At 46.0% G+C, this 21,695-nt stretch overlaps 1 protein-coding gene across 5 annotated transcripts in view; it reads right to left on the bottom strand.

Annotated features, from left to right (window-relative positions):
• Positions 1-21,695, bottom strand: part of Btbd11 (BTB domain containing 11) — a 258,983-nt gene that overhangs the window by 78,291 nt on the left and 158,997 nt on the right. For all 5 annotated transcript variants that reach the window (XM_026784505.1, XM_026784504.1, XM_026784503.1 and 2 more), the window contains exon 3: positions 8,414-8,618. In XM_026784505.1, the coding sequence (XP_026640306.1) occupies positions 8,414-8,618 (205 nt within the window). The remainder of the gene's footprint in view (positions 1-8,413; positions 8,619-21,695) is intronic.

The following is a 21,695-nucleotide window of genomic DNA, read 5'->3' as shown; positions in this document are numbered from 1 at the left end:
CAGACACTGGATGGACACAGCTGACTGAATGCTGACTGACGAGTGAATAACAAATCAGAAGCTTCAGAGTAATAAATATAATGAAAACATAACACAAGTTGAGACGCGCCATGCTCAAAAAATGTTGAGGTACCACTTTCTGGCGAGGCACAGTGGGAGAGGTTGGCAGAGGTCTGTCAGCGGGGGCAGAGTTAAAGGGAGACAGAGGAATGGGTTTTCATCTACTGAGCACGAGACCGTGGCTGATAAAGGTGTTGTCTATGCTTCAAAGTCCTGAAGAGGGGGATTTTAGACGTTCCTACTACAACGAATCGGCGAACTTTGGGGCGATAGTTATGCTAACAAGTCCAACTTGCTCGTACAAGGATCAAGACAGAACACCGTGTTCCGGGAGGATGTGTGGTTGCCGTGTGACAATTAGAAATCAAACCGCAGAGGTGGACTCTGTTTCCCTTTACAGAAAGTTAAGAAACCAACCACGTTTCTCTGAGATTTAAAAATTGCAGTCAAGTTAGATGAAGTGAGCCAGCAATCTTTGTACCATTTGCTATTAGCAGTGTTTGTTGGAGCCCCAAGCAGAGAAAAGGGAAGAAGGAAGGGAAGCGTACTGAAGCAAGACTGCTCTGGGCATGGTTTTCAGGCTTCTGACCTCAGGGCCCCTAGTCCCCAGTCAGGGCATATGGCTGCAAGAGGCGGTCTAGGCTCACGCTTCCTCATGCCTCCAGCCTTTGTGCCCTCGGTTGGTTCCTCACGAGCTGTGTGACTTCTTTAAGGCTAAAATTCTTCCACCAGATAGGGATAGCAGAAGGGGATGATGCCTAGGATCGGCTCACACAGCTGTCGGGAAGATTCACTGATGCGCTGCCCTCAGAAGGGAGCTGCATAGTGGGAATTTCTGGAGAAACGGCACGGAGATGCTAACATGACTGCTTTAGGAAGTGCTGGTGTAAGCCAGGCCTGGAGGCATAGACTATAAATCCAGCCAATCAGGAGGCTGAGGCAGAAGGATCACAAGTTCAAGGCTAGCCTTGGGCAACAGAACAAGACACCATCTCAAAATTTCCCAAAGTCAAAATTATAAAGAGGGTTTGGGGTGTAGCTCAGTATCAAAGCATTTGCCTAGTATGTGTGAGAACTCAGTTTCAATCTCTGGGTACAGGATTGCCTCCTTCCCACAAATGGAGCTTTATATAATTGAGAGCAATCTACAGATTTAAGACGATACTCATTAAAATTCAAATGGTACTCTGTACAGGAGTAGAAAGATAATTTAGCTCAAGTGAATGCTGATTAACTAAGCAGTCTTGATCAAAGAGAGCAATACTGTAGGAATCACAACGTATCTTCAGATTATACTATAGAGCCACAGTAACAGAAACAGCAAGGTATGGCATAAAACATACCAGACAAAGGGACAGAGTGAGAGTCTATATTAGGTTGGCCTGTGAGGGATTGCCTTAGCTGAGTTAATCGATGATGAAATACCCAGCCCATTGTGGGTGGCACCATTCCTTAGGTAGGGGGGTAGGGAACTGTATAGATAAGAACAGAGAAATCGAGTAGAGAGCAAGCGAGCGAGCAAGCGAGCGAGCATGTGTATATTCACTTCTCCCTGTTCTTGAGTGTAGATGGGATGTAACCAGTTATTCTGAGTTCTTGCTACCTTGACATCCCTGCGACGAAGGACTGTAACTTGGAATTGTGAATGAACATAAACTCTTTCCTGATTTGTTTTCTTGTTGAGGTATTTTGTCGCAGCAGCCACAACCACAAAACTAGAGCCCTCATTCTTCTTCAACAAAATCAAACACACACACACACACACACACACACCACCACCACCACCACCACCACCACCACCACCACCACCACCACCACCACCACCACCACCACCACCATCATCATCCAATTAGTAAGTGGGCAAGTGAGCTGAACAGAAAGTTTTCAAAAGAAACACCAATAGATGGGAGTGTATGAAAAATGTTCCATATCCATAGCCAGCCAGGATGTGTTGAGACATCATTGAGAGGCCATCTCACTGCAGTCAGAATGACGGACGTAGAGAAAACAAGCAACAAACACCTGTTCAGGATGTGGGCAAGCAAAACTGGCATTCACTTTTGACAGGTGTGTAAGGCTGGAATATCAATGACGGAAATCAGGATGGAGGTTCCTAAAAACTTGAAATTGGAGGGCTGAATAACTCAGCCAAACCACAAACCCAAAGGGCTCTAAGTCAGCACCCACCAAGCTGTGTCAAATCCATGCACACTGCACTGTTTGCAACAGCCCGGAGAGGCAAATGGATGGAGAAAATGTGGTGTTTATACACTGCAGACTTTTGTTCAGCCATAAAGAAGAATGAGATTGTGAATTATTTGCAGGAAAGTAGACAGAAGTGCAGATCAGCATGTTAACAAAATAAGCCAGACTCGAAGACTAATATCATGCGTTCTTGTATATGGGGAAACTAGGCTAAAATAATGTATGTATATAAGACATAAATATAGAAGAGGTCTATTTGGGAAGTGGGACCACAGGGAGGGAGAACAACAGAGGGTAATGTATGAATATGAGCAGAATTATGATCCACACATATGAAAATGTCATAATAAAACCCATCATTATATATGCTAGTTTAAAAACATTAAAATAAGTTTGGCGGTAAGATGATCCAAGTGGGAACATGGTGTGCATTCCAGCAGGTAGCTGGCCCTGGGTCTGTGATGATTCCTTTCATGGTGTTGGGGGGGGAGGGAGAAAGAGTTCCCTGGCTGCTGTCCTAAAATGCTGCTTGCATTGAGTCTCACAGCAAGGTTTATGATGATGGCGATATTCTAGGTCCCTGCTGTCTGGTCCTGTCACTTCACAAGACCTGGCAGTTCTCCATGAGGTCTCACCAGCGCGGGCATCTGAAAGAAGGCTAGGCTCATGGTGGCAGGAAACTGACTCTTTAATTTGGGTTGATTCTTTTTCATTTAAATTTAAGCACTCCCATGGGGTGGGATCACTGTTCCAGGCTGGGCAGCTCTAATTTATGATTCTTTGTGTTTATTAACAAAAGGTCTCCTGGGTTGGAGTTGATAAAGCACTGGCCTTTGTGAGCATGAGGCCCTGAGCTTGATCTCTAGAACCCATAAAAAAAAAAAAAAAAACACCCAGACATGTCGCTGTGTGCTTGTAACCCAGTTCCGGGGAAGCAGAGGCAGGAGGATCCACCGGCTCACCAGTCAGCAAGCCTGGACTACTTGGTAAAAGACCCTATCCCAAAACAAACAAACAGAGGACCAAAACGCATGAACAAACTGTTAAGGTGGACAGCACATGAGCAATGGTGACTGAAGAATGACAACTGCCATTGACCTCTGGCCTCTGTACACATTCACACCTGCATACAGACACACACACACACGCACGCGTGTGCGCACACACACACGCACACACAGACACAAGCACATACATGCAGACATACACACACGCACGCGCACACACATGCACGCACGCACACACATACACATGCACACACAGACACACGCACACACATGCAGACAGACACTCCCCCCCCACACACACAATAAATAAGAGTATTCTTCCCCTTCCTACAAAGCAAAGAGAAGCTGGTGTCAGCCCCCATGAGCGTGCTGTGGTCCAGTGGGCAGATCCAGAAGAGGATTGGCTTCTGAGGGGAATAAATGTACCTGCTGGCAGTCAGGCTACACCTGCAGGCTGGGGGAAGGTGCTGTCCTTCAGCCTGAGCCTACACCTCGGCTTGTCACCTGTGGGCACAAGCTGTCCCTCTTCCTAGGTAAATTCCCTAAGTAACCCAGCCAAAGCTGTTTAACAAGTCCCGAGGCTGCAGGTGTCAACAGCTCAGATGGTGGTGAAATCCCGTTTGCCTGAATGCTGTCCCCAAGGATGGCCCCTGTCAAACATTGCCTTGCCCCTCCTTTGTGTGGTTCTGCATTAATTTGCCAGCCTTGAGCTGTGTAGAGCCACCTTGGGGAAGCTGCGGGTGATCGTTAAACTGGGAGCTGTTCTTTGGTGGTGGCTCCAGAGCCAAGCATGCTGCAGGCTGGCCACGTCAGGACAATCCCACGTTCCATTTGCTCAGGTAAACTGCAGAGGACTTCTGGGGTAAGGAGGTTGCAGCTAGTCCCCACTGGGACAGATGGTCATTAGGCACCACACATCAACTGAGCCCCCACCACTGGGAGATTCAGTCACTACAAAAGCTCATTTCTTGTCTGTATGCAGCTTTACAAAATGGAGGTTTTGGTATAAACTTTGAACAAAACAGAACAAAGAAAAATTGTTAGTACCTCGTAACAGTGCTGTCCAGGCCCCAGCAGCTTCACCTGGGAGCCAGCTGGAAAGAAAACGTGTAGACTGTCCCTTCAGGCCTAATGAAGTTTATCAAAATCCCATCGTTAGCCTGTTCCGAGCCCACGTGATAGACGCCACGACAGCAAGGTGATGGCAGCCATCATTTCTAGTGCAGAGACCTTTAAAGCATTTAGTATATCAACTCACAAAGCCTCATGAACACCCTGACATCGATCGGTCTATGGTAGTCCAGGAAACTGAAGCTCAGAGCGGTTAAGCAACCTGTCCAAGATGACTCAGCTAATGAGTGTGAAAGCCAGGATCTCAACTGAAGTACTCTACCTTCCGAATTAAAGAAGAATGCCTACAACACATTTCTCTTACCTAACAGGCATGCCCATGGATCAAAACCTCCCTGTATCTTGTAAATATGCTAGTTCTTCTTCTTCAGTTTCTTTTTAAAGTGCTGAGATACGATGGATGGGCTATGATGTTGGTTAGACTCTGGATAAGGATGGTTTTCTCACTACCAGTTTGATTTGTTTTGTCTGTAGACACAAATGTGAGGGTTATACAACTCTCTGTCCTTGTCTGGCACAGAACAGAGGCTGAGCAAATAACAATATCTCACGCCAGCCTCCCCTCCTCCTCAGTGGTCCTTTCTGATCTTCACTGATGACAGTGGGTCTCTCCACCTTCCTTCCTGCCCAGGCTGTTGCTGTGTTCCCAGAGCCTCTCCAGGCTAGGACCTGCATGAGGATTTCAGATACTAAACTCAGAAGCATTAAGGGACAGCAAGAGAGCTTTTCTTGCAGATAGAGCCACTCCTGAGCTTCTATGAGGACAGGCGTATGAACAATTTAGTGGAAAGAATGCATGATCGTAGCTTTCTATTTTGGTAGCCGTGGGATGGAAGGTCGTTGTTATGTCAGGCTTGCCCTGGGTATCTCAGTCCTGACATCTAACTCACTCCTTGTACCTGTCCCATGAGCAATGTCTTTTCTCATGTTACAGATGACAAAAGGAGATTCGAAGAGGCAAAATCACTTGTTCAAGTTCTCAGAACTGCAGAGCTGGGCTGTCATTCCTAGCTGCTACCCACCTGACTCACCAAGTGGTAGAATCTCCAGAAGATGAAAGTGATAAGGACTTTAAAAAAAATGTTAACATCTACTTTGATTTTGAAAATTCAACCAAGAAGGGACGGAAAGAATGAGATAAATGGCTTCGAAAAAATTTGGGACATGTAGATCATGTCTTTTTCAAGTCTGTCCTGGAAATTCTGCATTTCATAGTGGGTCTCTTTAGACTTCCAGCTGCTCCAACCACACTGAATCTAGAAATAGACTCAAGAAGGGAAAATGGCCACTGATAAACACAGTAGATAATAGAACCACACAGTTGTATGGACAGGGTCATGCAACAGCGTGTTATCAGGTCTTAGAAGTTTATCTGGTACAGTGCGGGGGGGGGGGGAGCGGAGCTGGCCACAGGTTATGAAGCCTCATTTGCATGCAGACCATTGAGAAATCAGCTTCAATGATCTTGGTGAGAGGGAAGTCCTGAAGCACAGCCAATGTAGCCCGGGCAGAAGGGAACAGAGAAATGAGATGTCACAGTGTAGCATAAGACATGTGCTGTAGAATGCTGCCCTTTGGGTCTAACGTGACTGCTGCTCCATTGAACCGTCAGTGTCTGTGATTACCCTAAGGAAACCTGGAGAAGATTGGGCCATTAACTTTCTAACATGAGTGGAGGATGGCCTCACAAGACCCTGCTTCTTCCAAGATTAAGAAGATTAAGAGCCAGTTAATAGTGTTGTTTGGAGGAGGGGATCATGAGGGCTACACCCCTCCCCATGTGTGTACGTGTGTGTGTGTGTGTGTGTGTGTATGTGTGTGTGTTTGATTACACTCACTCTTACACTAATCTAGACATGTGTGGAATCTTTTCCTGGTCTATTGTTTGGTGCTGTATCTACATGTGTGACTAGATGGTTCTTCATCTGTCCAGGAAAAGTCACACCTCAACATGCTGGCCAGTAGAATTCAAGAGCAGGTACAAGAATCCTAGTTTTCTAAAGCCAATGGGAGTGCCTTCCTTAGAGACTAGAGACAGGAAGAGCAGTGGATTTGGGGATATGATGACTTCAACTCTAAGGTGATGTCAGTACTTTTCCCGAGGGACTTGTTCAGTGGGCAGCTGGAATTGGATCAGTCCACGCTTTCATGCTATAAGTCCGTGTTGACTTCTCCTTGTGCACCTAGCACTTATCTTGGCCTTGGCTGTGGAGTGATGGGCCAACCACATGTTTAATTCACCGCTGTGAAGCTCACAGGCATCGCACAAGCACGGGAATCTGTATGGGATCCCAGGTTACTGCACTGGGCAGGAAAAAACAAGGGGTTACAAGAAGAATTAGCTTGAGACTAGACAGTGGGAACCTGAAGGGGAAAGCAGGGTTGGAAGAGGAGATTTTGGAGCTAGCGGAGGCAGTGTTTGGCCAGGGAGGGAGACGCATCATCTACAGAGAAGCAAAAGCCACAGGTGATGTACGAGGGTAAACAAGGAATCTCAACACTGTCTAGGCACTGAAAAGCTTGGTACCACTGAGCTGAGCCTCCGAGGACCTATAGTCAAAGACAGCAAGGTATTGGTATGTCTGGCTAAAAGATTTTGCTCTGGGACCACAGACATTTCCGCACCTCCCTGTGTGGGACTTGTCTGCACATGGGGATTGCCTAGGGGGTCCACTGATTTGGCCTGGAAAGTGAGAAACCGGGGTGACTCCTGACCCATCAGGTCAGGTGTTCAGATGACTGGATACTGATAACTAAAACTTGAGAATATTCCTATTGCTTGGCCAGTTTTCATCCTCTTGTTTGAACAGAACTCTGAGAAGTGGGAGGGTCTTAAGGGAGCCCACCGAGGCCCAAGCTACTGTGGTAGAAACAGCATCCACTGAGTTTTTAAGAACCACTTCAAAAGCCCAAGACGGGAATCATTCAGCTACGTGCGCTTGACCACCACAGCAACAACAAACAAAGGGGCACTAATTAATTGGATCCTGGTGTGTTCCAGGCACTGTTCAACTCACTTAAGTTCCCAACAGCCCTGTGAAGAATTTACTTTTATCATCCCATTTTACAGATGAAGAAACCAAGGTACACATGAAGTCATTTCCCCAAGGCCACAGTTTTTAGTCAGAAGTGCTCGAGTTTGAGCCCAGGCAGTATATTTTGGAGCCCGGTTTACTAAGTGTGTCTCTGTAAGAATGGGGGTCATCTCCATAGTTTCCATCGTACTTAGGTCAAGGAAGGACTGTGTTAAGATAGCGCCTGGTTCATGAGCCTCGAGAAAAGACAGATGAGAAGGGAATAGGAGAGGGGACATGCCCAGGTAGCCTGTTCCTAAAAGCGGCTTCTAATCCCAGACCTCTGAGAGGGTAGGATTCCCCCAGAGGATCCTGGGGCTTAAAGGTATGAAGAATCTTGAGAAACTGTGTAATTCAGTTCTCCGGCGTGTAGAAGGGAGGGTGAGGCCAGCAGAAATGGAGGGACACAGCCCAGAGCCCCTCACACTCTGTTCTTCCCATAGGATTCCAGGCTACAGAGACAACCGAGAGACTTCTCCCAGGACAGCCCAGTATCCACTCCAGACCCGAGAGACAACTCTTCTGGCTGATCAACTGCTCTCGTCCAACTGGGGCCCCAAGAGATCCATGAAGAAAGATGGAGACATGTAAGGAGGTGGCATCTCCAAACCGTATTTTCAAAGACTGCACCCCAGACTGCACCCCAGTTCCTGCCTGTCTGAGATATTCATGTAAACTTCTGTGACCCAGGCCACTTTTATCCTGTACAGGACCAGGCACATATAAAGCTATTTCAAAACCCCTCCAGGCTTTATGATGTCTTCCTGGGGCATGAAGTTCCTCTCCGGTGTTTTATGGCATAAGAGCAACCATTTCCTCCCATCCTCCCTCCATCGCTCCCAAGCCTCTCTTCATCTTAGAGGGCAATGCCAATCCATCACAAGGCTGGGGTGAGCCAAGAACTGTCTGTAACCTTGGAAACCAGGCAAGGCATACCTTTCCACCTGGAGGTTGACCTTGGACGGTTCCACGTTGGGGTTTTCCCATTCCATTTGCGGGCAGTGCATGAAGTAGCAAAGTGTGTACAGGGCCTCCGGCTCCCAGTAGAGCGCCCCCTGCTTGTGGTGCAGGGGAGTGCCATTGCCGTGGTGCTTTGCATTGAGGGGCTGCAGGTGGTGCATCGCCCGGGACACCAGGTCACCTGTGGACAGAAGCAAGATTTCAGAACCTCGCGTCACAGACACCAACCGGAAGATCTTAGCAGAGACTCTGGACCCCGGTTTCCTCAGCCGCTACATCTCGTGACAGTCCCACGTCAAGCAGAAAGGGAAAAACATTTGCTGGTCATGTGACCGTCAGGGACTTTGAAACACAGGCGTCAGTGGAATTGCTTGCAGTCTCGCTCTTCTGGGACTCCAATTGCTTTCGCTCCCCTCTCACGCAGCCCAGAATGACCTCAAAGTCACTATGTAGCTGAGGATAACTTGAACTTCTGATCCTGCCTCCATCTCCTGAGTGCTGGGATTACAGGCATGAGCTACCACATCCAGACTATGTGGTGTCCAGGAACAAGCCCAGGGCTTCCTTGTGCATTCTAGGCTCCCTATCTGTGGGATAATGGTCTTGTACGCTGCAAAGATTTGTCACTTGTATTGGTTTAATAACCTGTTTCCTTGCTGTCCTCTGCTAGTACAATAACTCAGCTTTGAGAGGTATATTTTCACTTCTAGTCCATGAAAAGAGTCCCTTTACTCTGTCACATGCTTCCTGCCATGTTGCCGGTTCCTCAGCACGAAAAAGGAACCAAGTGAGCCCAGATCAGCAACTCAGAAACTTAGTCAAGGTGTCCTTTCCTTTAGGTTTATTTCTTGGGTATTTTGTCACTGAGGTGTGTGTGCATACATGAATTTATGTTTTATTACATTTGTGCAGGTACCCACAGAGACCAGAGAGCGCTGGATCTCCCAGAGCTGGGCTTACAGGTGGCTGTGAATCACCTGGTGTGGGTCCCGGGAGCTGAACCCACGTCCTCTGAGGCATCTCTCTAGCACCCAATATATTTAAAGTCTATTTATGGTGAAGAAATGGAAGTCCAAAAGGTTCCACAGCTTCTCAAGGTTGCATAGCTATAAAATATGTAAGAGGAGAGGTGGGATTTGAACTTACGACTCTGCACAGAATCCACGCTCTTAGCCATAGTCTTTGAACACAGGGGGTTGTTTCACCCTTCTCAGGACCAGCAAACCTGAGGAACATGCTGTTCTTTCTTCTTCTTCTTCCTCAGAGGGACAGCATACTTTTTACATTAATCTTTGTTTTTAATTACAAGTATGCATGTGTGCACGAGTGTGGGTTTGTGCATGTGAGTGTGGTATCTGCAGAGGCCAGAAGAGGGAATCAGTTCTGCCTGGCAGGGGATTGTGAGCTACCTGTTGTGGTTGCCAGGAACTGAACTCCACTCAGTAAGAGCTGTAGGAACTTTTCATTGCTGAGCCATTTCTCCATCCTCAAACAAGACTTCTTAATGAAGCCACAACTGCATGTTCTCATGGGTCACAGGGCAGATCTTCCTGGGGGTGGCTGACTGAGCTCAGAAACCCACCCTTGTCCTGGCCGAGACAATGGTTCCATCATTCACGAATGCCGCCATGCCAAAGTGAGCAGTATTTGTGGCTACTTGCTCAATTTTAAATGTACTCATTTTGTCTTATTTAAATACATCCATATAATGAGGAAAATTATGCCACTTTCACAAATAGAATATGAACATCACTTGCCATAAATAGAAAGCAAATGATTAGGACAGCTCAAATTTGGGTTCTGCTTTCTTCTTAAATGAATAACAAGTATCAGAAAGGGGGTTGGGGGGCCATATCAAACAGAGCCTTTTTTAAGTAATTAAGGTAAAAGTGTGTGATACATGTATTTTAATGCCCTTCCCCTGGCCACTAAAGTCATCTCGTGTACAATGGAGTGTGTTGCATATCTTTGGAGCCTCTTGTGCAAGATGCAAAATGATTAATGTTATGTGTCAACTGGGCTGGGCTGTGGAGCTGAGTTGCTAGATCAGACATTGTCTAGACATTTCTTTGGGATAGTTTTAGGATCATTTTACTGAGAGCAGGTTCTGAGTACAGAAGCGGAACACCTGTGATGTAGATGGGCCTTGGTTAATTGGTTGAAGACCTGAGGGAAAACTGAGGCTGGAGAGATGGCTCAGCAGTGAAAAGCAGGCACTGCTCTTCCAGAGGACCTGAGAGCAGTTCCCAGCACCCACATCCAGCTGCTCATGGCTGCATTAACTCCAGAATATCTGAGGCCCTTTTCTGGTCTCTATGGTTACCCCACATATAAGGCATGGCAGGCATGCAGGCAGACAGACAGACACACACACAAGTAAACATAAATTTAAAAAAGTGGAACCCCCCCCCAAAAAAAAGGGATTCTGACTCCAGGCTGCAGCATTAGCTTTGATTAGAATCCCAGTCTGCAGGGCTTCCTTGAAAGGGCTGGTCCTGCCGCCCACACTCATACCAGTCAAATCTTTCAAGTCTCCATTGTCTTTTCTACTCTTCCTTTGTCTTTTGAAACATAGTATTACTTTGTAGCTTACTTACTTTATAGCTTTGAACTCACTGTGTAGCCCAGGCTTGATAGCTTGATAGGAATTATGGGGATCCTTCTGCCTCAGCCTCTCTCCCAAGTGCTGAGATTATGTGACTTATTCTCTCCCCCCCCCTCTCTCTCCCTCCCTCTCTCCCTTCCCCTCTCCCTCCCCCCTCTCACCCTCTCTCCCTCCTTCCCTCCCCACCAACACAATGTCTGTGCTAGTCTCTCCCGTCCCATCCTGCATTGCTGCATTGCGTGGTCAAACCTTCTATCATCCTGCTGCCTCCCAGTGACACACTTTAACCGAACTCAAAACCCAGGAACACAAACTCTATGATATCTAGTGGGCTGAGGTTAGGGGCCCTGCTGAACCATCATGTGCACGGGTCACCCGTTACAGCAAACAATCTAGTCCCGAAGGTCCGCGCTGCTGAGATGGGAAACCGAGGCCCATGTTGCAGGGAAAGGTGGAGTCAGATAAGGTTCCCTGTGTTAAGGTAGTGTGCCTGTGTCTTTCTCTCTACAGTGGTCCAATTTCCTCCTCCAAAGGCAGCCCAGTTCAACTGGCCAGCCCTCAGTCCATCTTAGAGCAATTTGGCTTTATGCAGCAAATGTATTATCAAATGCTCCAGTCCCCTGAGTCAGTAATCCACTTCTGGGAACGTGTCCCAGTGTTAGAATTCAAAATGCTGCAGAATCTTGAGGATTGGCACCCAGACCTTATTTACAGACTCCCAAATCCAACAAACAAATGTCCAAAAATAATAAGAAAAGAAACTCTAGTACACACACAAGATCAAATAATAAACGGAGGCAGACGTCAAAACTGTTTACACAAAACTGCAATATCGCGAGGAGGAATCTTCATTAAAATGGTAAGTAGGGAAAGTACGAACTTCAAAATTACTTACAGTGTGATCAGGATTATGTTATTAAAAATATGCACAAAGTAAATATCAGGAGAAGGAGAAAGAATGTTGACCAAGGATTTTTGCCTGGAGGGATTATTGGCGTTCTCCAAATTTCTGAACTTTGATTTCTGGCACCTAGAAGTAGGTATTTCCTTCCCTGTGCTTCTGTCCAGGGTCAGACTAGAATATTCTTTCTCTCAAATGCTCTCAGGAGGGAGGAGCTCATGGGGCCCTGAAGACTGACACACAGTTGGTGGCTGCTAGGGGGAGGGAGAGAGGTTGTTAGCGTCAATTGTCAACTTGACAAAATGTAGAATCAGTTGGGAGAAGGGCTCTCTGGCATGGATTCCGGGATCATCCTGGTTATATTAGTTGATGGGAGACCTACCCACTGCAGGTGGTGGAGGGTCCTAGACTGTGGAAGAGTGAAGGCGAGCTGAGCTAGCAACCAGGCATGAATTCATGGCTCTTTGCTCTTGACTGTGGATGGAATGTGACTTGAGGCTTCAAGGTCCTGTCACCTTGATGGCCCCATAGCAGATTGTAACCTGCAACTGTGAGCCAATTAAGCCCTTTATTTCTTGTTTCTTATAGGTTTTTTTTTTTTTTTGTAATCACAGCAGCAAAAAAGAACCTAAAACAGGAATCATGAGAGAGGCACGTGAGAGGATAGTAGGGGATGAATAATATCAAAATATACTATTTACATGTGTGAAGATGTCATAATGAAACCTCTTACATATTAATACGTATTAATAAAATGTAAGAAGAAATTTGCATGAAACACTTTACAATGATAAAAATCAAAAGTGAGTGGGAAATGGGGCTAGTGACAGCAATGGCAGAGACAGCGAGATGCTGGCAGGAGTTCCCAGTTGCCCATCAACTTCCCATGTTCTAGGGACACTGGGAGGGCTGGTGGGTGGGTGCTCTTAGCCTTGTAGTCTCACTGTCCCCTCATCTTCTCGGGGACCACTCGGTCCACCTGGCTTTCCCAGGTCCCTGTTTCATTGATTTCTTAACTTGGATTTCTTAACTCCCACACCCTACAGCTACGGATGGCTGATCAAATGGTGCAGCTTCCAGGAAGCCCTCTAAAATGCCCTGGTCAGAATCTCATTTCCTTGCGTACCAGCAATACTCCCTAATAAAGATGTAGCTGCTTAATTTTGTAGTGCTTTACAGTTAACTATCCACATGCATGCTTCTTTGTGGGGACCCAATAAACTCTATCTATTGCTCTCTTTTGGGGAGCAGTATGGTATGTTCTTTGCCTGCATCTCAGCACCCAATATGCTGCTATTTAGTGGTGGCTCTTGACCAAGCTAATTTATTTTTCTGTGAGAAGCGAAAATAATGGCAGAATGGATTTGTTATGTATTTTAAGGGGAAAAACACATATAAATTACCTAAACTTGACATTCTTGTCTGCAAAATGGAGATAATAACAATATTTATCTCATAGAATTAAATGAGGAAATACATATATACACTTACAGTACTCAGAAAAGGGTCTGGTACCTTGTTTGTGCTTAATTAGTATTTAGCTCTATTCTTTTTTTTGCACCACCATTATCATTACCAACATTATTGATAGCATCACCCCCACATCATTTCCATCCTCACCAACATCAGCGATATCATTATCATATCATTTCTGTCATCACCATAGTCATTGTTACCAACACGATCACCATCATTACATCATCTCCATCATCACCATCATCTCCATCATCATCATCATCACCATCATCTCCATCATCACCTCCATCAACACCATCATCTCCATCATCATCTTCATCTCCATCATCACCATCATCACTATCATCACCATCATTACATCATTTCCATCATCTCTATCATCACCATCATCTCCATCATCACCATCATCTCCATCATCTCCATCACCATCATCACCATCATCTCCATCATCACCATCACCTCCATCACACCATCATCTCCATCATCATTATCATCTCCATCATCACCATCTCCATCATCACCAACATCTCCATCATCACCATCATCAAATAATCAAATAATTGCATTATTTCCATCATCACGTGATTTCCCTCATCATTGTCATCTTCATCCCCAGACTAGAGCTTTCGGTGTATCTCTGAGGAGGGCTGCCCATGTGAGATGAGTAGGCATAGAGATTTTCACCCTCACTACCCCTGTTTGAAGCTCTCCACTCTGTAAGTGATACCTGCTGTCCTCCCTGTCTGTGACATGAGCACCAAACAAAAATTCATTTTTTTTCCGCCAGCTTCTCTGAGCTTGGGCAGCTTGAGTTCAGTTCAAGACACCTCTCTGATAATCCATCCACTGGTAATTGTGTTTCTCAAATGTCAGCCATCTGGGAATACTGTCATGATGTCTCTCATATCTGTGCACAGCTTGTACAATTTATTTACTTAATATTTTCTCTTTAAATTGCCTCACTTGTTCATACAAACAAATTTATTTTAAAAGGAAACTTTATATCAGCACCATAAATGGAAAACCAATATTTCCGCATGCTCATGAAATATACATAGTGATTAAAATTAAAAAGGTTCTGTGCATCACCTACAATCATCTTCCATGACAGCCCAGGGGATGCTTCTCAAACCTGCCCAGCTCTAATATACAGCCTCCTAGAAGCTGAGACTGCTGTGAGCCAGGAATGGTTTCCCTGGAAAAAGATCACACATTCCAAAAGGGGGCTGCTTCTGCTCAAATCTATGCTGAGACAGCCCTTTCAATTGGAGAAGAAAGAAGGGAAAGAAGAGAGAAAAGGAGAGGGGAGGGTGTAAGAGGCAAGGAGAGGAGAGGAGGAGCAGGAAGGAGAAGAGAAGAGAGGAAGATGGGGGAGGAGGAGAGGAAGAAGAGAGGAGGTTGGGGGAGGGGGAGAGGAAGAAGAGAGGAGGATGGGGGAGGGGGAGAGGAGAGGGGAGAGTTTGTGTCAAATTGACAAGACCTAACCAGAACACAAGATTATGTAAGTGGTAGCACTTGCTGGGGAGAACACACTGCCCTACTGGGGAGAGGAGACTTTTCCATAGGAGCAGTCTGAAAGGTGGGGGTGGGGGCTTCACGGGTGCAGCTTGTGTTGAGTTATCACCCTACCTTGGGTGACTTTTTCAGTGGTGTAACTGTCTGCCCTATAAGTAACTTCAGTAAACTCCATAAGCTAGACTTGGGTGGAACCATTTCTTTGATCTGTCATTGATGTCCTATCTGGGGTGATTATGTTGTGTGACTTTTCACAGGAAACAACATAATCCAGCCCCATCATTACTCAGAGGTGACCACAACTGTCCACAGACTCCAAGTCAGTGTAGGGATGACACATTCTCTTAGGATATCACCTCTCTGTTATGTATGTGAGGACATAACAGAGCTCAGGGTCCTCCAGCTCTTAAGTTCAATAGAAAACGATATTAGTCTGTCTTATAATCTTTGAGCACCCAACCTACAGCATTTTCTTCAGTCTTTGTGTCATAGAGCAATTCACTTCAGGCTGTTAATTTGTCATTTCAGGGACATTTGCTGAGCTGTGGGTGGTATACGAGATGCTCAGAATACAAAGTTTGTTCAGATACGGCAGAGAGGACAAAGAAAGCTGCTCAATGAAGACCTTCCTATATTCTGGCTGTGCACCCTGGGGCGAGACAGAGATCCTTTTGCTTATTTGTGAAATGGGAAGACTAACAATGCCTGGGTTGTATGCCATGTCCTTTCCACACAGGAGATTCAGAATTGGTGAGTGCTTTTACCTCAAGACTATATCTCAGTCAGCATCCCACCAAAGAGACAAAACATCTGAAGGAATCAACTTAGAAGGAGGATGGATTTTGTCTATGGTCTCTCCACTCTGCTGCTCTGGGTCTGTGGCAGCTCAGTACCTCATGGAAAGAGCATTAAGCAGAAGATCCATCTTCACCTCACAGCATCCAGGAATCAGTAAGAAAGGCAGTGAAGGCTGGCATCCCAATATCCCTTTCAAGGACACCTCACTCCCAATGGCCACAGACTAGAAGATAAGCTTTCAATATATGCCACTGGGGAACTTTCAGGATAAAACATGAAGCCCCATAACAGGAGGGATAAAGGCAAGTGTTCCAAGCATCCCAGTGACTGAGGGAAGTTCAGAGTCTTAATATGATTTACTGAAGAAACAAGCAAAGTGGTGTGGGGAGACACCCTAGCCTTCAGGGTCGGTCTCCTCCTTAGGAACTTGGCAACTTTTCTGAATGTTGTGTCTCTCCGGTTTAGCTCGGAGCCTGTAGGCTCTCAGAGCAAATGCAGGTTCTCAGAGCTGGAGGAACAAAGCTGCACCTGGTAGCCCATCCTTATGGAGGAGGCTCTGGGATCTGAGTGGTACCTCTTCAGGTGACTCCAGTGGGAGCATGGTTCCATGGTGATGGGTGGCAGATATTTCTAGCCCTTCAGCTCACAGGTGAGGCTGATGGAGGACATAGTGTTTAAATTCCTCTTGATTCTACCTCCAGATCACAAAGTAGGGACAATATGTCAAAAGCATATCTATAGATTTATCACAGCACCTGTATTATTTCTTGATGCTGAAACAAAATAACCAACAGAAGCAACTTAAGATAGGAGGTGTTAGCCGGGCGATGGTGGCGCACGCCTTTAATCCCAGCACTCGGGAGGCAGAGGCAGGTGGATCTCTGTGAGTTCGAGACCAGCCTGGTCTACAGAGCTAGTTCCAGGACAGGCTCCAAAGCCACAGAGAAACCCTGTCTCGAAAATAAAAAAAAAAAAAGATAGGAGGTGTTTATTCTGGCTCACAGTTTGAGAAGCTAGTCCATCACCATTGGGAAGGTATGGTGGCAGGGGCTTAAAGCAGCTGGTTACATTGTAACCATTTCACTCTTGAAACAGCTGGTTACATTGTAACATCTCTCTCTTTTGAAGCAACTGGTTACTTGTAACCATCTCTCTTTCTTGAACCAGCCAGTTACATTGTAACCATCTCTCTCTTTTGAAGCAACTGGTTACTTGTAACCATCTCTCTCTTTTGAAGCAGCTGGTTACATTGTAGCCATCTCTCTTTCTTGAAGCAGCCTGTTACATTGTAACCATCTCTCTCTTTTGAATCAACTGCTTACATTGTAACCATCTCTCTCTTGAAGCAGCTGGTTACACTGTCTACAGGTAGAAGCAGAGAGATGTTTTGGGGTTTGTTTTCTCCTTATGCAGCCCAGGACCCTGGCTCATGGGATAGTGTCACCCACATTCCTACCTTGGATAAACCTTTCTAGAAACATACTTGTAGACATGCCCAGAGGTGCAGTCTATGGTGATTCTAAACTCATCAAGTTAACAATTTAGATTAGCAAATATGGCACCCGGGTTCCACAGACATCAGTTGCTGCTATTATCCTTACTAGCTACTAAGAAGGGCTTCTGCTCTTGAATCTTTCACCCATGAGACTGTTTCAAGAGCTGAGGCTCTCACCTCTGCTGCAAAACAGTGGTTTCTACCACCCACCTGGAAAGAACAATCTTTGGATATGAATAACAGCTCTCTGTGTCCACACAGAGAGAGCGAGCGAGCTCCAGTCTGTGTTGATTCAGACTGCAGAAAAGGCCAGCCTAAATTACAGTCAGAGCTGAAGAGAATCTTATTTTACCTCCCTTCTATACTGGGTCTTATCAGAGAATTCTGCACACTGACTTCAGGCCCAGATTAATGAATGCACAAAACACACTCGCAATTAGCAACACCCATTTGTGTGCCAACAATTCACACGTGAAAGTCAACATCCAATGATGACGTGTTTAATTTACACAGCAAATTACCCTTAAACACAATTTCTGCAGCACGTTGCTCCCATGGGCTGCGCTTAGGTAACCATGGATTTACCTAGCAAATTCTTTCTTTGAACAGGGGCTGGGGGGAATCCTTTAAGGTACTCTGGGAATAACCTTTGTATATGAATGTGTTAAATGTGTGTAAGAATGTGTGTGTGTGTGTGTGTGTGTGTGTGTGTGTGTGTGTGTAGGTTAGAGGCCAACACCTGTCTATTCAGTTATTCTCCATCTATTTTTTTTGAAACAGGGTCTTTCACTAAGCCTGAACTACTGATTTGGCTAGGCTGGGAACAGTCAGGACCCTCCTGTCTCCATCCCTACTTCCTGTTCCCAGGCATGAGGGTTACAGATGCTCTTTTGTGGGTGTTGGGGATCCAAGCTCAGGTCCCCATACGTGCCTTAGAATCACTTTAGTGACTGAAATATCTTCTGAGTCATGGAACTAACTTTTGACCTGTACAGAACTTTGTATTTGGGGTGTGGAGGCCTCTTCCCAAGCGATGTACACACAGACATGTTCCAACCCTATAGTCAGGTTTCTACAGCTGGAAGGCCAAGACATTTCCCAGAATGAGAAGGTCCAAAAGTGTGGTATTCTGTCTTCTGGTGATGCTTCCCAAGGGTGTTGCTTGGGGTCTCGGCACATGCCCAAGACACCCTGAGAGTGTAAAATGTAAACACCCCTCGCCTCCTTGTGGATATGTCAGAATCTTATTCCATAAATATCGCGGCTTCAGAATTATGTGGTCATCAGCCTCACTTCTAGATTCTGCCATATCGTGTGCTAATAGAGGCACAGAACGTGGGGCTGGAGAGATGAATCTGTCATTAAGAGCACTTCCTGCTCTTTCAGAAGACCTGGGCTTGATTCTCAGCACCCTCATGGTGGATGACAACCATTTGTAACTCCAGTTCCAGGGCATCTGACACATTCTTTTGGTCTCCTTGGGTACTTCACATACATGTTGTACATATGAACATGTAGGCAAAACATTCATACACATAAAAAATAAATCTAAAAAAACACAGCATGACTATGCCATAATTTAAATGCAAAAGATTTGGTTTGATTTATAGTCTTGTATGTTATGCATTAAAAAACATTCTAAGGCAGGGTCTCTAGACTTCACCAGACTGCCAACAAGGCCATGTTACTAAAAACTGTAAGACCAACCACACAAGCAGGAGTGAGAAGGTTGTTACTGGGGGTATCTCATGACCAGAGGGTTTAAAGGGATGGAAATCCAACCTCCCCACCCAGAGTCCAGGAAGGCAGCTATTTCATGACTGCTATGGTTTGCATAGGAGGTGTCCTCTCTTAAAATGCTCATCTATTGGAGGTGCTATTTTGGAAGGCTCTAGAAACTCCAGGAGGTGAAACCGAGGTGGAGCAAGTAGTCTCTGGAGATGGGTCCTTGAGGGTCTCATGCCCCTGCTTTCTTCCTGTTTTGCTCTAGGCTTCCTGTTTTCATGGAAGTGAAAAAGGGCCCCTGGCCACATGCTCCCCCCACCATGATGGTGAGCCTCATAGTTAGCCAAGTAGCACAGAACCAAGTTGCCAGCAGAGGGACCTTCTGAAACTGCCAGCCCAAATAGACTCCTTTCCCTTAAGTTTTTCTGTTAGATGGTTTGGTTACAATGAAAGAAAAGAAATGAATGGAAGCAGTGACAGCCTCCTCCTCCCCCATGGCTTGCCATCACAGAGATGTAGCATGTCCCCAAAATAGGCCATGTCCTGGGTGGGTCAGGGATTCCTCTGGGAGGAGGTGCAGGGTGGGTTCTGCGTCCAGAAGCTTCTCACTGCTCAGGATCTGTTGGAATCACTTTATCAATTTCCTCAGAGTTTAGTGATGCAGAAATAAACACGCCAGCTCACCAGGAACTGATAGACAGATAACTGTTTACCCTTCAACTGCGTCTTGAGCAAATGCAGTGGTAATCTCCTCTGCTTGGTGTCCTGGTTAGGTTTTATTGTCAACTTGATGCAGACAAGAAGTCCCACGTAAAGAGAGGATCTCAACAGAGGAATTTCCAGGGCATTCTCAGACCAGATCGGCCAGTGGCCAGGTCTGTGGGGGAACTGCCTTGACTGTTGATTGATTGACGCAGGAAGGCCTAGCCCACTGTGAGTGGTGCCATCCCCAGGCAGCTAGCCTTGAGTTATATAAGAAAGCAGGCTGACCAGGAGTTGAGGACTAAACCAGCAAGGTACACTCTTTCACTCCCTCTGCTTCAGTTCCTGCCTCCAGGCTCCTGCCTGAGTGTGTGTCTGGACTTCCCTCAGTGATTGGTGTGACCTGGAAGTGGAAGCTGAAATAAACCCATTACTCCTCCAGACTGCTTTTGGTCAGGAGCATATTATCACAGAAACAGAGATAAATGGATAGAGTTGGTCTCCTGGAGAGCACAAGCCTGAATTAGGGGTACACAACCAATTATTCTTCAAACCTGGGACAGCCCAACTTTAACTATTCCTCTGTCTGAGTTGTTTTTGCATTGCTGCCAGAATGCCTGAAAGAAACAAGAGTGGAAAGATTTGCTTTGGCTCCCAGGGTTCAGTTTTCTGAAACCCTGGGTCCTCTCTTGACCTCATGTGCTGGGGCAGAAAATCATGATGGCAGGAATGTGTGGTAAAGGTTGTTCTTGGCTTCTTTGTGGGGGGTGGGGAACAGAGAGAGGGAGGCACACTGGGAAGACACCAGTGTGACATACATATATGTACCCAAGGACACCCCAGTGATTTACTTCCACTAACTTGGCCTCCTACTTTTAGCTACCTGCCAATAATGCTATCTTATTATGACTTCTTCAAGGGATGAATCCACTCAATAGGACCAAACCTTCATGATCTCATTGTCTCTGGAAATACCATCACAGTCACACCCAGAAGAGCACTTCCCAATCTCTTAGACATGTCTTATTTTTTTACACTATTTATTTGTGTATTATATGTGTGTGCACGTTCCAAGGCATGCAAGGGGGTGTCAGAGGACAGTTGGAGGAGGGGGGGTTCCCTTCTTTCACCATGTGGGTCCTGAGGATGAAATTTGGGTTAGTAGGCTTGGCAGCAACACCCGAGCCCACAGAGTCAACCCAATGGTCCTCCCTGGGCATGTTTAAATCTGATCAAGTCAGCTGGCAAACTCGACCATCGCAACTTCCCTTATTTCCTTTATATTTTTGGGTCCCTCTTTCTTTTGTACTCCATCCTTCCTGCAGCCCTATTATGTACCACATATCTGACGTTGCTCTGCCAGTGAACAAATAAAATATTTGTACTGTCAGGAAGAGAAAACAGCTCCCAGCAGGGAGAGAGACAATAAAATAAATAATGAAGTGAAATGTGGAGTGTGTTTAGAAGGGGGGAGGTATGGGGTTATTATGGGTACTGGCTTTTTAATTGGAGTAATAAAGATGTTCTAAAATGGACCGTGGTTATGGCTGCACAAATTGTTAAATAGACTAGAAATGATTGATTTGTGTGCATAGGTAAGTGGCATGTGAATTATGCCTCAATAAAGAGACTGTGGAACCACAGATGTATGAAGTATGCTATAGGATGGTAACTGCTGGGCATGACACTCCAGAGTGACAGGGATGAAAGTAGCCATGGATTGATGGACTGGGTGCTTATGTCTTCCCAGTTCACACATGGAAGCCTCAGCCCTCAGTGTGAGACTGTGAGATGCTTAGGATCGGGCAAGTCCAAGAGAGTGGGGCCCCAGGGTCTTATAGGAAGATGAAGGACCGCGCTCACCCCCCCCCAGCCCCGAGTGAGAAGGTACCAACTGCAAGCCAGGCAGAGAGTCCTCACGAGAAGCTGAGTATCTGATCTTGGATTTCCCAGCCTCAAGGACTGTGAGAAATAAATGACTCTCCCTCTCCCTAATCCCTGCCTCTGTGTAAGCACACGTGTGTGAGGGCATCCCTGCCTC

This window comes from Microtus ochrogaster, chromosome 24, assembly GCF_000317375.1.
Source record: "Microtus ochrogaster isolate Prairie Vole_2 chromosome 24, MicOch1.0, whole genome shotgun sequence".
Classification (NCBI taxonomy): domain Eukaryota; kingdom Metazoa; phylum Chordata; class Mammalia; order Rodentia; family Cricetidae; genus Microtus; species Microtus ochrogaster.
Note: the sequence above shows the minus strand (reverse complement) of the source record. Positions and strands in the feature narration are given on the sequence as shown.